The 14,726-nt window shown below is 47.6% G+C and overlaps 1 protein-coding gene across 8 annotated transcripts in view; it reads left to right on the top strand.

Moving 5' to 3' along the window:
- The window catches only part of LOC119178073 (PAT complex subunit CCDC47), a 613,343-nt gene that overhangs the window by 37,729 nt on the left and 560,888 nt on the right, over positions 1–14,726 (top strand). Inside the window, exons 1-2 of one of the 8 annotated variants that reach the window (XM_075894179.1) lie at positions 185–449; positions 1,418–1,655. In XM_075894179.1, the coding sequence (XP_075750294.1) occupies positions 1,467–1,655 (189 nt within the window). In that variant the 5' untranslated portion in view covers positions 185–449; positions 1,418–1,466. The other 7 variants (XM_075894151.1, XM_075894170.1, XM_037429236.2 and 4 more) reach the window with 7 other exon arrangements.

The raw sequence follows: 14,726 nt of genomic DNA, 5'->3' as shown, positions 1-14,726 counted from the left end.
CGAGAGAAACGCTTCGTTTTTAATCGCTGAGTGGTGATACTTTGTTATGCCTCTAGTAAGATGACCGCTACAGCCGCCATCTTGCCAGAGGAGCGGCTTCACTTCTTTGAAATTATTTTCACTCAAGCATTTTTTTTTTAATCCTTGTTGGGGTTCAGCCACATCAATCTATTCATCTATCTATCCGTCCGGCAGCTTCACGAATAAGACGTTATTGCCTTTCCTATATAATTCCTTCCTCCACTACAGATGCCACAGTACATGGTGCGTGCACCATGTGCTGCCACTAGCGGATGACCGATGATAAGTGGTGTGTTTTGAGCCGGCGTGGTGTGTTGTTTCATTTAGTCGTGCTTAATTGTAAATAAATTAGTGCCGTGATCAGAAGTGATCGTGTTGGAGTTGGTGGCCGTTTGCACGTACTCTCTGCGTCGTCATCAAGGCCTTGGGTAAGCTCACTGACCTCGTCACGGCAGTCGGAGCGGGTGCTGCTGCGAAAGTTGCACGGTAGTAGAAGGAAACCGCGCTGCATACAGATCGTGCTCAGCCTGCGTGATCGGTGTTGACTCTAGAATGCTGACGGCTGTTGCGACTTACTCGCCGGGTAATCTGTAATTTGTGGTCTCTGATGCGACTTTCGGTACAGATGGGATTCGTGCTGCGCAGCAGTCGTTGAACGCTCTCCTCGCCGTGATCTCAAATACATGCGTTTTGATAGGAAAGGCACTTTAGTAAATTCGGGCGGAGCCTCCCTAGTCATGCGGTTCGATACAGCGGGGTAACGTAAGAAGCCGGTATTTCTTGTACACTACTGAGTGATATCGTGACCGATTCCTCTGGCAGTAGATATCATTGAATATCGAATTCGCCAATTTTCCTCCGTTTACGAATTTATTGCATCCTTTTAAATACCTTTACGAATTCACCCATTCGTACATGTATGCATACAACAGGGCTGAAGCACGCATCGATGGTGGAGCTGTTTCTAGATAAGGTCTGGCCCCGCAGCAGAATGAATAACAGCTGATTTTTTTCGCTGCACTCTCATGTGTCTTATTGCCATTGAAGGAGGCAGATAAAACAGAGTGATGAATGACCTTATGTGTGCTTTGAAATCTGGCTGACACGTTGATTTCATGATATCCAAAGGGGACAATGAAAGGGTGCCGCAAAAGTGAAGGAGATGCGAAAAACATGGTGGCCATTTTGGTGTTATAGAATGTCGAGTGATCACCCATAATATCACCCGTGATAAAATGTATCATTGCTCTGCAATGTACACCATTGTTGCTTGTGACATTGCGGCGCGCTATCACTATATACACTCCATTTGCACAGTGTATAAGATCTACGTGATCTGTCTTTCTGGTTACTGGTATTTGGGTGTTCCTAACGCTATTCTTGTATCGTGTTTCAGGGCATTTTGCTGCCACAAGTTGAGAAGCTCCAACACAAGTCGAGCCACCATGAAGGCAGTCGTGTTGCTCTTACTGCTTGGGCTGCTGACAGGAGCTACTGCAGCTCATGTTACGGAAGAGGACAATGAGTTTGCAGAGTTTGAGGAATTCGACGAGGAGGAGGTGCCGCCGACACCTCAGCGGTCTGATGCTCCCCAGCCAGCGGCAGCAGATGACGAGGAAGAAGCTCAAGTTGAGGTATGTCACTTGCCTTGGCCATAGCCTAGAATATATATATATATATATATTATTAGGGCGTTTATTAGCTGGCACACAGCGAGCATACACAATGGCGACAGTAATGGCCAAGCACGGACTCCCCGCGCGAGTGGCGTCCTTTTTGGGTAGACCCACTTAAAAGCACCTGAGAGTTTGACTCATTTCATTGTTCGTAAGCTTCTGTACCTTTACCCTGGGGTCGAAGAGGGAGCTGCCTGGCGACCTAACAGCTTGTCACTATGAGCGGGTCATAGTAAGCTTTCAGGAGCTTCACGTTGACAATGTCGCACCTGCAACGGCGTATGTCCGAAGATTGTTCAATTGGTTCGATCAGATAGTTGACCGGAGATGTGCGCTCGATGACACGGCAGGGGCCTTCGTATTTCAGGAGCAGTTTGGAAGAAAGGCCAGCTACAGAGGTCGGGATTGAGAGCCATACGAGGGAACCAGGAAGGAACGTGGGCTCAGAAGTGGCGGAGCCATCGCGAATACAATTCTGCCGCTCTTGCTCATGCATCGTAAAAGTCTTGGCAAGCTCCCGACACTCCTCAGCAACCCTTGCTGTCTCAGAAATAGGTGCACACTCAGATGGATCCGGCGTGTACGGGAGGATCGTGTCGATGGCGTGTGACGGGTGCCTTCAGTACAGCAAGAAGAAAGGTGAAAAACCGGTTGTGCTTTAAGGGGTGGTGTTGTAGGCGTAGGTAAGGAAGGGCAGTATAGTATCCCAATTCGTGTGGTTGGCGGTGACGTACATTAAAACCATGTCGCCGAGGGTGCGGTTAAAGCGTTCGGTGACACCATTCGTCTGCGGGTGGTAAGCAGTAATTTTTCGGCGGACAGAATGGCACTCCGTGAGAATGGCTTCGATGACTTCTGACAAGAAGACACGGCCTCGATCGCTGAGAAGCTCCTGGGGTGGACCGTGGCGCAGTATGAATCGATGCAGTAGGAAGGACGCAACATCAAGCGCAGTAGCCGCAGGGAGAGCGGCGGTTTTGGCGTATCGCGTTAAATGATTTACGGTGACGATTGCCCAGCATTTACTAGCCGATGTCAGAGGAAGCGGTCCATACAATTCGATACCTATGCGCCCAAACGGACGGTCAAAGCAAGGTAACGGTTGCAGACTGGCTGGCGACAAGTGTGCTGACGGTTTGCGGCGTTGGCAAGCGAGGCAGGAGCGAACGAACGAACTGCTGCACGTAGTGGTACATCCCGCACCAGAAGTAGCATTGTCGATTGCGATGGTAGGTTTTGGATACCCTAGAGTGTGCGCATTGCGGATCAGAATGGAAGGATTCACATATCTCCGACCGCAGATTGCGGGGTATCACGAGTAACCGCTGTCAGCCATCGCCGTCGTAATTGCGTCTGTGTAGGAGGCTGTCGCGAATGGTGAAATGGTGAGCTCGACGACGCAAGGCACGCATGGGTGGCGTTGCGCAAGGCACGCATGGTTGGCGTTGATCAGAGAGCAAGTCGATCAGCAGGGCGATACAATTATCCTTTTTCTGTTCGAGAACGATGATGTCAACATCAATGGCAGAAACAGCAACCGATGATACTGAGCAGGGCATGTCGTCGTCAGGCGAAGGGAGGGCGAGAGGGCGTAGTTGAGGTACAGCACGCGGATGTCGTAGTTTTGTAAGCGAAGAGCCCGAGGGGCGAGACAGCCTGAGGGATCCTTCAATAATGACAGCCAGCATAGTGCATGATGGTCCGTGACGACATCGGATGGGTGACCATAAACATAAGGTGGAACCTTTGTAAGGGCCTAGACGATCGCCAGGCACTCTTTTTCCATGACGGTGTAGTTTGTCTCGGCTCTCGTGAGTGTACGACTTGCATATACCACGACACATTCAGGGAATCCGGATTTGCGCTGCGCCAGGACTGCGCCGAGGCCTACACCGCTGGTGCCTGTTTGCACCTCTGTTGGGGCCGTAGTGGCGTAGAATAGGAGGAGATGTCAACAAACAACCGAGCTTTGCGAACGCGTCGTCACACTCGGACGATCACGAATGGAGAAGCCCGTTACTTCTAAGGAGCTTCGTCAGCGGGGATATGATCGTGGCAAAGTTTCGTATTAAGCGTCGAAAGTATGAGCACAGGCCCACGAAACTAGGCAGTTCTTTGACGGACGCAGGTTTGGGGAATTCGGCCACGGCCTAAAGCTCGTCTGGGTCAGGAAGAATGCCATCCTTGGACACGAAGTACCCTAGAATAGTGAGTTGCCGTGCTGCAAAGCGGCACTTCTCCAGATTTAGTTGCAAGCCGGCATTGCTCACACGTGCTAAGACATTTTCAGACGTTGGAGATGCGTGCAGAAATCTGGAGCGAAGACAGCAATATCATCGAGGTAACAAGCACGTGTGCCATTTCAAGTTGTGCAGAATTGTGTCCATCATGCGCTAAAAGGTCGCAGGTGCATTACATAGACCAAACGGCATGACGTTGAATTCGTATAAGGTGTTGGGTGTGATGAAGACAGTCTTCGATCGAGCGTCATCAGCCATGGGTACTTGCCAGTAACCCGAGCGCAGATCGAGAGAAGAAAAAAGTTCGGCTCCGTGAAGGCTGTCAATCGCATCATCGATGCGCGGCAGTGGGTAAACATCCCTGTGAGTGATCTTATTGAGCTGTCTGTAGTCCACACAGAACCGCACAGAACCATCTTTCTTCGCAACAAGAACAACAGGAGACGCCCATGGACTGTCCGAGGGCCGAATAACATCGCGTCGAAGCATATCGTCAACCTGCTCGTTAATTTTCCCGATGTTCAGCAGGCGACACGCGGTATATACAATGCCGTAATGATGGATGGGCACCAGTGTCGATACGATGTGTAACAGTGGACGCGCGACCGAGAGAACTTCACCCGACATCGAAAGAACGATATTCTTGCAACAGGTCCAGAAGCTGGGAGCGCAGTACCGATGTAAGGTTGTCATCAATGTAGGGCCCAAATACATTAGGAGATGATGGATCAGAAGCAAAAAGCACTGATGGTATGCGAATTGGGACAACGCGAGTTATCGGGTACGTCCAGGACTTGTGTGTCGTCGACTGATTTCACTCTGCCAAGACATTCCCCTCGAACCAAGGTAATAGTGTACGGGGATGGGTTGGCCACAAAAACAGCGGCGCTGCCCTGGGTTATTTGCACGGTCGCGAAAGGTACAAGCAACCCTTTCCTTCTGCAAGCACGGTTGGATGGCAAAACGAGTGTAATTGTGTCGGAGAGACCGGAACAGTAGACCGATACACTTACGGTCGAGCTTGGAGGCACTACGATATCGTTTTTCACGAGAATCTTGCTCAGTGTCGAGGGGCTGTTTTCTGGCGTAAAATGCGAGAAGGGTGAGAGTTCAATTTTGGCGGCTGCACAATTGATGATGGCGTCGTTGCGGGAGAGAAAATCCCATCCCAGGATGACGTCATGAGAGCATGCAGGAATGAAGATGAATTGGGCGACATACAGAACATCCTGAATGCCAACGCGAGCTGTGCACCCTGCTGTAGGATGAATATGATGCGAACTAGTGGTACGAAGGGACAACCCAGAAATTGGTGTTGTCACTTTTCGAAGCAAGTGGCAGAGGTATAACAGGTATAAGAACGGTATATATATATATATAAGCTTTCATGAATATTTCAAAATTGTAATTAGTTTTATGGTAAGTTGCATAGTTTTAGTTTTATGCCATGATGGACAAACTTTTTATGATGCCCCTAAAAAGTTATGATTATCAAGCAATAATGGCTCATATTTCTCTACAATAAGTGATGGATATAAATACCAAGAAAGTGCATATAAGATATTTCACATGTAATTTGGAATTGTAATGTGGGAATGCTTGGAATTCTCAGCCTATACTTATTGTTTCCTTATATTTTCAATAATTATACAGGTGATATCAAGTTTAAAGGAGATATACCTTCACATGTGAAGGAATATAGGGTCAAAATTTCTTCCCGATTTGACTGTCAAAAATACCAAAAGCATGATGTCTATCCCAAAAATGGATCTTGAGAATGCATTTTAAAGGTATAGGTGAGAGTACATCTATGCGGAAAAGATGTGTTTTACAAGATGGTTTCTTCCATCATGAGAGCTTGGCAATCATTGTTATTTTCAGCATGTGACTTTAGTGAACTGCTCATAGGGAATGCAAAGGCAAGCAGCCAGGTGACAATTTGCAGAGGGCTCTAGACAATAAGCTCCTTTTAGTTTTAGTAGCCACCTTGTGCTCTTTAAATGCGATTTTGACCTACTTCAACTTTATTTGCAATCTTCGTTTTTTTTTCTCATGAAAGTAGAGAAGCTATACTTATCAAAAAATAAAAAGGAATAATATATAATTTCAGAAAAGCTGTGGTTTGTGACTTGCGCCTTTCCTTAGGTGTGGTCTCAAACCAACAGCAGTGTCACACTGGCACATTTAATCGCGATCAACTTTATGGCCGTTGCTTCATGGACCAAGCTATTCTGGTTCGAGCTTGGGTCAGATGAAGTGCACATGATGGCTCTAGCATGCCCTAGAACATGTCCCTGATGACAAAAAATGTTCAACATTTACGTGTCACTGACAAAAATCGGCACATCCAATTTCTTTAGAGCCGTTTATCAGCAATAATATTCATGCAAGAATCAGATGAACGTCAGAAACTTAGCTTGCCACTACAAAAGTAACTTCATAAATCCATCATTCGATAGCTTTCCTTGCACCTACCTGCATTGCTGTCTGTGTGAGATTATTAATCCTCACTTAACCATTCGCAGCCGTCCAGTCGCAGCAAAGCAGCAACCTTATTGCAATGAGTCAACTAGAGGAGACTCTGGTGATGCGATCGTTCACTGACCAGTGAAATGGTGGGAAGTACACAAACTGGCCTAGTCTTTGTGCTCGTGGTATTCGAACGCTCTTGTGGCCTTGTATATTTCTTGGTTTTGTTTTAAATAAAAGAATGGACTATTGGGAACTTCGTGACCCGATTTGCATTCCATCCTAAAATTTTTGTGCAAGCACCTAGGGACACACAAAGGAAGGCAAACGGGCGCAGTCTAACAACTGGTTTGTTTTTCAAAAAATATCCACTTTATGCCCCTTGGATCTGCGCTCTCTGGTCACCAAAAAACAACACACTGCGCACATATCACACATAAAGATAACAACTTCATTGGTTAACAGACATGAGTGAAATTTCTTTCTCTAGTAAGCCTACCGAAGGGTGGCTGACACACTTGTCTTTCTACGTGTCTATAAGATAAGCCTCTATTATCTCTCTTGATGTCTTGTTTCCATTCCTATATACCAAGGTAGTGTCGCAAAAACAAGGAGATCACGCGCACTCATTGCAATGCATCGCCAAATGGGTGTTTGGGAGACCTTTCAGACTTGCTATATGCTCCCTTAGCCTCGTGTTAATACACCTGCCAGTCTGTCCTATATATACACAATCACACGACAAAGGTATGCAATACATCACATTGTGTGATCATTTAACAAACTTGATCTTATGTTTCATGCTGCAATCCTTATGTGCGCTGGTCACTCTGTCACAATTTTGGTTGACCAACACGCACACTCCTCCTATTTTGTTTTTGTCCGAAAACACCACCTTTACATCATATTTTCCGGCCACCTTTTTTTTTATTCTATGCGAAAGCCTATGTACATAAGGGATCGCTACCATCTTGGAGCTAGAGCCAGTCATCCCACCTGTAGGTTCAACTCGTGACCGTGATGGTGCTGGTGTGACTGTCAAGCGTTTGATGCCGTGAACGCTACGCAGCCACAGAGAGAGAGCACCTCTGCGCACATGCGACGCGCTTTTCATCCCCCTCTGTCGGCGCACGCGCTATTCCTGAATGCCGACTGCGTGTCACAGCTTTTGTGTGCGACACGAACCACATGTCACTGGCACGCCGGTGCGAGTTCCTCGCAGTTCACTTTGGAGTGTTCCCGCTCTTTGTGGGACGCAGACAACATTTTTGTCGACGAGCACCGCTTCTGGGAGCTCAAGTGATGGGCGTCTTTTGCACTGCCAGTCCTTAGTCATGACAGGGTGTACTTCAGCACACAGTGGAACGATTAACTAATGAAAGAAGATGCCTCTGGTTTGAAAAAACCGCCCAACTTAGTCGACCGTCCTTGACGCGATGACTGGTTCCATCATAACCAATGAAATGCAGCGCGCTGAGGAGCAGATTTGACTTTTTCTTAATGTTGGCTTATTTATAAGGGGGTGTCGCCAGAACTCGGGAAGATCCGAGTTTCGCGAACGAGGGCAAACCTCGGCCAATCCTGCATAGCGCCCTGGCACACAGATTGTGATATCACTGACATCTGCGCTCCCTCGCCAAGCTTGTGGAAGCACAATAAATAAGAAAACCAAGCATAGTTCAATCAATTTATCAATTACTTTGCCTGCTCAGAATCAACAAGTTTGTATTCGATTTCACGTGTCTATCAGTTTGATTGACAGACGCTTGTGGCGAATATCGAGTCCGCCCACCACTTTTGCTCTTGCTGAGGAGGAGGGAGCTTCATCGATTTACCAAGTCCCGGATCACTCGCGGATGGCCTGTGGATGCCTCTGCTCACAGGTGGCTACGTTACATGCACGTGGTCTTAAAGTCCCGAGCGGCCTCGGGCCATCTGCGCGCTTGATGCTGACTGCATCCGCTCTGGCGTCTGCTATGCCTGGCTATGCTGTCTGCTCCCTCCATAGCTGAAACACAGGCCACAATGCTGACGCATTTGCAACCTAAAAGCAGTTAGATAGTGAAATATACCTATTTCTGTTGTGATGCAACTTGCTGTGTGTGAACTACTCAAATGCGTAGACCGGCGCGGTCGTTCCACCACTGTTTCTCCTAGCAAGCATAACACGTGTTTGCCCGACCTTCGGGAATACGCATATGCTCGACGGGGCTCAGAACACCGATGACAGAAAACTGGGTGCGCTAACAATGCGAAATCCAGAAACATGCGAGAAGCGGACAGAAAAGCAAAGAGAGAGTAGCGCATCGAAAATTTCCTGTGTCTAACTTAAGATAGCCGCACAGCATGAGGACCGCACTGTCATCTGCCAGCTGCCCAAAAGAAATTGTTCGGATAGTCCCGGGTCACCTGTAGGCCGCCAGGCACGAAAAAAACGAACATGCATCCGAGCGATCCCGGACCAGTGGGCGAAGCTTCCAGTTGGTGCCCGAGAAAAACGAATACAATGCCGGCGTCCGGAGCCGTCTGGGTCGTGTTAATGCATGAAGCTCAGTGCTTACAAGTGTGGCAGCTTGGGCTAGTTAGTATGGCATGACGATAGTTATAGCGCGAGAACAAAACGACGACACCGAGACAAGAAGGAGACAAGAAGCACTATAACTATCGACAGTGCTTATGCCGCAACGCCAGCGAGTGCACGGTTCATCTACCACTTTTTTTGCGCTGACTATGCACACACGCTGATTGACTGATTGATATGAGGGTTTAAGGTCCCAAAATCACCATAGAATTATGAGACGCTGTAGTGGAGGGCTCCGGAAATTTCGACCACTTGGGGTTCTTTAACATGCACACATATCTGAACACACAGGCCTACAACATTTCTGCCTCCATCGGAAATACAGCTGCCGCAGCCGGGGTTCGATCCCGTGACCTGCGGGTCAGCAGCCGAGTACCTTAGCCACTAGACTACTGCGGCGGGGCAACTGCGCACACACATCTGGATAGCTAGCTCGACTTGGCGGTCTATGCCCGGCCCCCAATACTTTTGTCGCAGCCGCGCTTTTGTTCGCACCACTCCGGGATGCGACTCATGTGCTGCAAAGATTAACTGCTGCATGAGTGACGTGGGAACCACAAGCTGTTCGCCACGCAAGATAAGATTGTCTACCACAGAAAGTTCGTCACGTACTTTGAAGAATGGCTGAAGCTCGGCCGATAACGATTTGTGTGCAGGCCACGACGATTGCACATAGATTTTGCTTTGTTGCAGTGCGCTATCCTGCAATTGGGACTGCTCAAACTGTTCTCAGGTAATGCAGGAAGGAATGTCGAGAACTGATACAACCTCGTCAAACAGCGTTTCTTCGTCCTGGAAAGACGACGCGGGCAGGCGTGAGAGTGCGTGCGCCACTTGGTTTTGCGACCCCTTGCGGTACTCGACGGTATAGTTGTACCGTAGTAGACGCTCTGTCCATCGCGCTACCTGCAAGGGGCGCCTTCCTGTTCCTTGGGTTGAAAGCAATGCCACAAAGGCTTTATGATCAGTGAGCAACGTGAAGTGGCGTCCCCACAAGTACACCCTCGTCGCCAATGAAGTGGCGGCGTGTGCCGCCGGTTAATGAACGACTAGACAACTTGAGTACCCATCGGAACAAAAGCACCTTTATTTCAACTTGCGCATGCTTATATACATAAACACTGGCGCCACCTGCGGCAGTGATTGTGGAACCGAAACCAAACAGACCAATATACAACAGCTTTGACCCGCGCTTTCGCGGCAGCTAGCTGCGCCGTCCCATCCGTTGACTTGTATCCCAGGAAGACATATGCTAGTTGTTTTGACAGAAATGTACATTGCTAGTTGTTTTGATGACGCAAAATTTCGGCCGGAAGCATTTGCGCTCCCCCTTTTAGACTCCCGCCTTAGTGGAAAACCATATCCTTGTTTGTTCGGCCACTCCAAGCCATTATGAGACCGCAGTGCCGATGTTTGCGCTTGCGTTTAGGGACCCCCCCCCCCCCCCTCCATTGTTATCCATGCAATGTTTTCTTTTGTTTTTTGCTTTGGTGCTAAAAATGGAGGAAAATAATTCAGCCTGCTGATTTGAGTTATAATGGCAAAATAGGATTATGCTTCTCGCTAAAGACAAACCTATCACAGCTACGAATTTTAAACAAAGTCGGTAACCCCCCTTCCCCCCTCTCTGCTTGGGGGTTTTACAAATTTCTCGGTTGCCAGGTTGGCAGGTATCGATTAGAAGGTGTTTCAAAGTATAAAAAAATGGAACATAGCGTGCATAAGCTCAAGATTAGGAGACTGCGGGATCGGGTTTGGTGGTACATGATTGTCAGTGTATATCAGCACTACCGACAAGAGGGGACAGATCGTGTCTTCTCTTTTGTCCGCTCCTGTTAGTTGCACTTATTTGCCCCCATAACTAAGGTATTGGTAAAGCATGACTGTAGAGCATATAGCACACAAAACCCAAGGGACACAAGAAAGATACACACACAGCAAGTGCTAAATTTTAAGAATAAATTTGGTTCTGTCTTTTGAGGGATAAAATATAGAAACAGGAGCTAGGAAAAAGTGAGTGAGTGAAGATAACCAAAGAAATAGACAAGCTAGCACAAGGTGATCTACCAACGCCATACGGCCTAGTCACAAGCATTTTCCTGATGTGAACTGAAACAATGAACAATGATTTAGAGGTGAACATGTTTGACAGAGATCTGTCTGGCTAGGTAAACAATTATACGAATAAAGTAAGCTTCCCAGCCATTTTTAGTTCAAAGTTTCTTATGCTAAAGGGCCAGTAAACAATGATGAGGTCCAAAAACTGTCATAAAAAAATATGCACTCTTTTTCTATGTGAACGTGTTACTGCAAACATTTTGTGAATGCGTGTGATAAGAAAGAAGTTACAGGGGTCAAAACATTTCTTTCAGTGGTTTTCGAATTTTTGCGCGGCCTCACCGCTCTTCTCTGCCATCCCAATTTCAGTGGTACGCTTTTCAAAGGCATAGCTTTTCGTCGTGACTACGCTCAATTCAGCAACGTGCCCAGATGTCAGTGAAGGTGCGCAGCCAACGACTCAGAAGGGCATCCTTGACATGAGTACATGCCATAGCAGCACGGGGAGAAAGCGCCATCTCGGAGCACTCTCCCTCCTCGGTGGTAAAGTAGCGTGATGCCTCTTTTTCTCTGAGTCTTTCGTTCTGGCAATACTGCTTCTCACGGTAGTGTCTGGCTCTACAAAATGGCAGAGGGCAGCACTGGAAAATGAAAATGCGGACTGCGCGGCTGAAACTGCATCATCGTATGACCAAGGTGCTTTTTCGTTTATCAAAGGACCAATTGACGAGCTCAGGGGTACGTAAAGTTGCTCGTGGGCTAGCTTTCGTCACTCTGCACGTATGAGGATGATTGGTCAGGAGAAGGAAATAGGCGTGGGATTATTTTTCGAAATGGAGAGTCTGTGCGGTGTGGAGAGCTGTAATATTTGGAAAATGTGATTGCTGTGGTGTACAGCGCAAGTTGAAGAGCTAGTTTGCTGGGTGTAAAAAAAGAAGTTGAAGCCTGTTTACTAATCCTTCAAAGCCAAAAACTTACCCGATGTTTTGGGACTGTTTTGGTCCCTTCTTCAGGGGGAAACTGTCCGGCTGGCTCTGAAGCCAGTGACTTTTTTTTCGTGGTGTCCCCCTCTCCATCGTCGTTCTTCCCGCTATTCTTGCTTCTGCGGTGTTTTCTTCGCTGGTTCTGTAGACCGTCTACATATACACTCAGCAAGGTTCTAGTTGAGCAGTTATTGTTTGGATATACAAGGACTCTTACAAAAAAAACTGTCGAACTGTCTTTTTGTGCGTCTACCTTCAATGTCGATGACCCGGGCATCGTTGAAGTTGATACTATGGTCCATATTTTTGCTGTATTCTTTGAGAGCATTTCGTGCAGCATGTCGTTTCGGTGTTGCCGTAGCTTTTGTGGAAAGTTTTTTTGTCTCACAGACGTAAGTGGTGTGACAGTGCATGGAACCTCGTAGACTAACCCGGAGAATTTTTCTTTTGGCAGCCAGTGCTTTGGCTGCGGCAAGAGCTGCCCAACTGTTTTTTTTATTGCATTTTCGAAATAAACATGGCAAAAAAACCTCAAAAACACTCGTTAGGTCCCATTACCTAGCTGGCTAGTGACGGGACTAGTTTTATGACATACCATGCAATTATGCAGGCTGTTTCGACAGTGACAAAAAAGATGATTAGATAGATATTTGAGAAATAAAAAAGAAAAATACGTGATTGAATTGTACACGAAATAACAGCATATAAAATACCCACTTATACAAAGTATACTCAAAAATTGATCATGAAGCGCTTCATGGCCACAGGAAAATTTTTCGCCTGTTTTTGTTTTGTCGGTATGTCATTCTAAATGAGAGCCCCGTTAAATTTTATGAGTCTTCGATCGTAGGCATTTCTGGCAACTGGTAAATTGAAGCAATTATTTACTGCAGCTCTTGTACTGGGCGTTTGTAACATGAGATGCTTAAGGGGGATCGGTCCTCATGTTTTATTATTCTGTGCACTATATCAGCAACACTGGACACATGATTAGAGTCTAGTGGAAGAACACACATCAGTTGAAAGAATTGTTTTGCACTATCCATCCTGTTCGAGAAGCTGATGATCCTAAGGGACCTTCAATCAGTCAATCAGCCTTGTAGGCGGCTGATTGATTTCAAATGAGTTTTATATGTATTGCGGTTTTGCGCACTGCCTTGATACTCTCCTTTCCCAGTGCTCTGGACAGTTGCTCGCTGTTGGAACCATGATTCAGCAAAAATGTTTGGGCGGGGCTTCATTGTTAGTGCTACCCTTTGCAGAAGAGGGCTGGTGGGGGGCACTTTGCTGGTCTTCACGTCGCTGGCATACTCGGTAAACAAAGCTCTTCATGTACCCGTTGTTCAGGAGGTCGATAATGATTGCTTCTTTGATTTTTTTTTTTTCATCTTGACCACCCCTGCAAGATAAAATGCTCTTGAACCCTGCAGGGGCTATCTGTAGCTCCAGAGAAAAGTGGAGAACTTCAAAGAAAGGATCACCACCAACCTCTAGAACAATCGGTACAGCCGAGCCAACACTTTCAAGGGTACTTCGACGCGAACGCTGAGCAGCGAGCCAGCCCCCGGCAGCAAAGCCTCCCGCCAGAGTTTGGGCCTCTACCTGACCCAACCCGGAAAACTAAAATCCTGATCTCGACCAGTGCAACGATGATAGCCCCTGTGCCACTTGCAACCATCCTGCTCTGGAAGCCCAAAGAGCCTCCCACTTTCGGAAAATCATCGTTTGAAGACCCAGAAAGCTAGCTGGAGAACTACGACTGAGTCGCCGCCTTGAACAACTGGGACCTCAACAAAGAACTGCGCCGCGTCTACTTTTCCTTAAAGACACTAAAAGACGTAGTTCGAGAACCGAGAATCCACGCTTTGAACTTGGGATCTTTTTCGCACGATGTCCTTGAGCACCTTCACGAGTGTCGTCCGCAAGGAATGTGCCGCAACTGCCTTGGAGACACGTGTGCAACTTCCCAACAAAAACATCAACATCTACGAGAGATGACCCGGTTAATATGACACGTGCCAGCATCAACGAATGGGGCTATGCGGTTTCGACATGAACGTGCCGTACCCACAGCGGGGTGAATGACCTCAAGATATCACCGACTACCTTGCTGGAGCACAGGGGATACCATGATGACCTTACCGTTACCGTCGTTAGGTCGCTACATGTCACCACAACGCTGCCAGTACACGGGCCCTACTCGGGGCATTCCACGAGGTCGACTCAGAAAACTAGCAGGTGTGGTTGCTGTACGACGAGCAGCCGAAGATTCTCAGCCGCTGCTGCCGCGACGAAACTTCGAAACCCGCTGCCACCTCAATGTAGTTCCGACCTCGAAACTTTGCGGCCAGAAAGACACCTGATGACGTAACGTCGAAACAGCAGTACAAACCGTCATAGCCGTGATCCGACACCACGACCCAACCGCAAAGCCAAGCAAACTGGTGACCTCGACATTTTCATCGAAGGTCACATTGTTACCGCTCTTATCGACACTTGCGCCGAATATTCCGTCATCAGTGAGCCGTTCGTCGCCAAGCTGAAGAAAGCAAGGACTGCTTGGAATGAACCCAAAATCCGAACTGCTGGAGGCCACCTGATAATGCCGGTTTGAGTTTGCACAGCCAGAGTCGCAATCAACAACTGGACTTGTCCGGCAAGATTTGTTGAAGCACATGAGTGCTTCAGGGACGTGATA

The sequence above is a fragment of the Rhipicephalus microplus genome, chromosome 1, assembly GCF_043290135.1.
Source record: "Rhipicephalus microplus isolate Deutch F79 chromosome 1, USDA_Rmic, whole genome shotgun sequence".
NCBI lineage: Eukaryota > Metazoa > Arthropoda > Arachnida > Ixodida > Ixodidae > Rhipicephalus > Rhipicephalus microplus.
This window is presented reverse-complemented; position numbering and strand designations above follow the sequence as displayed.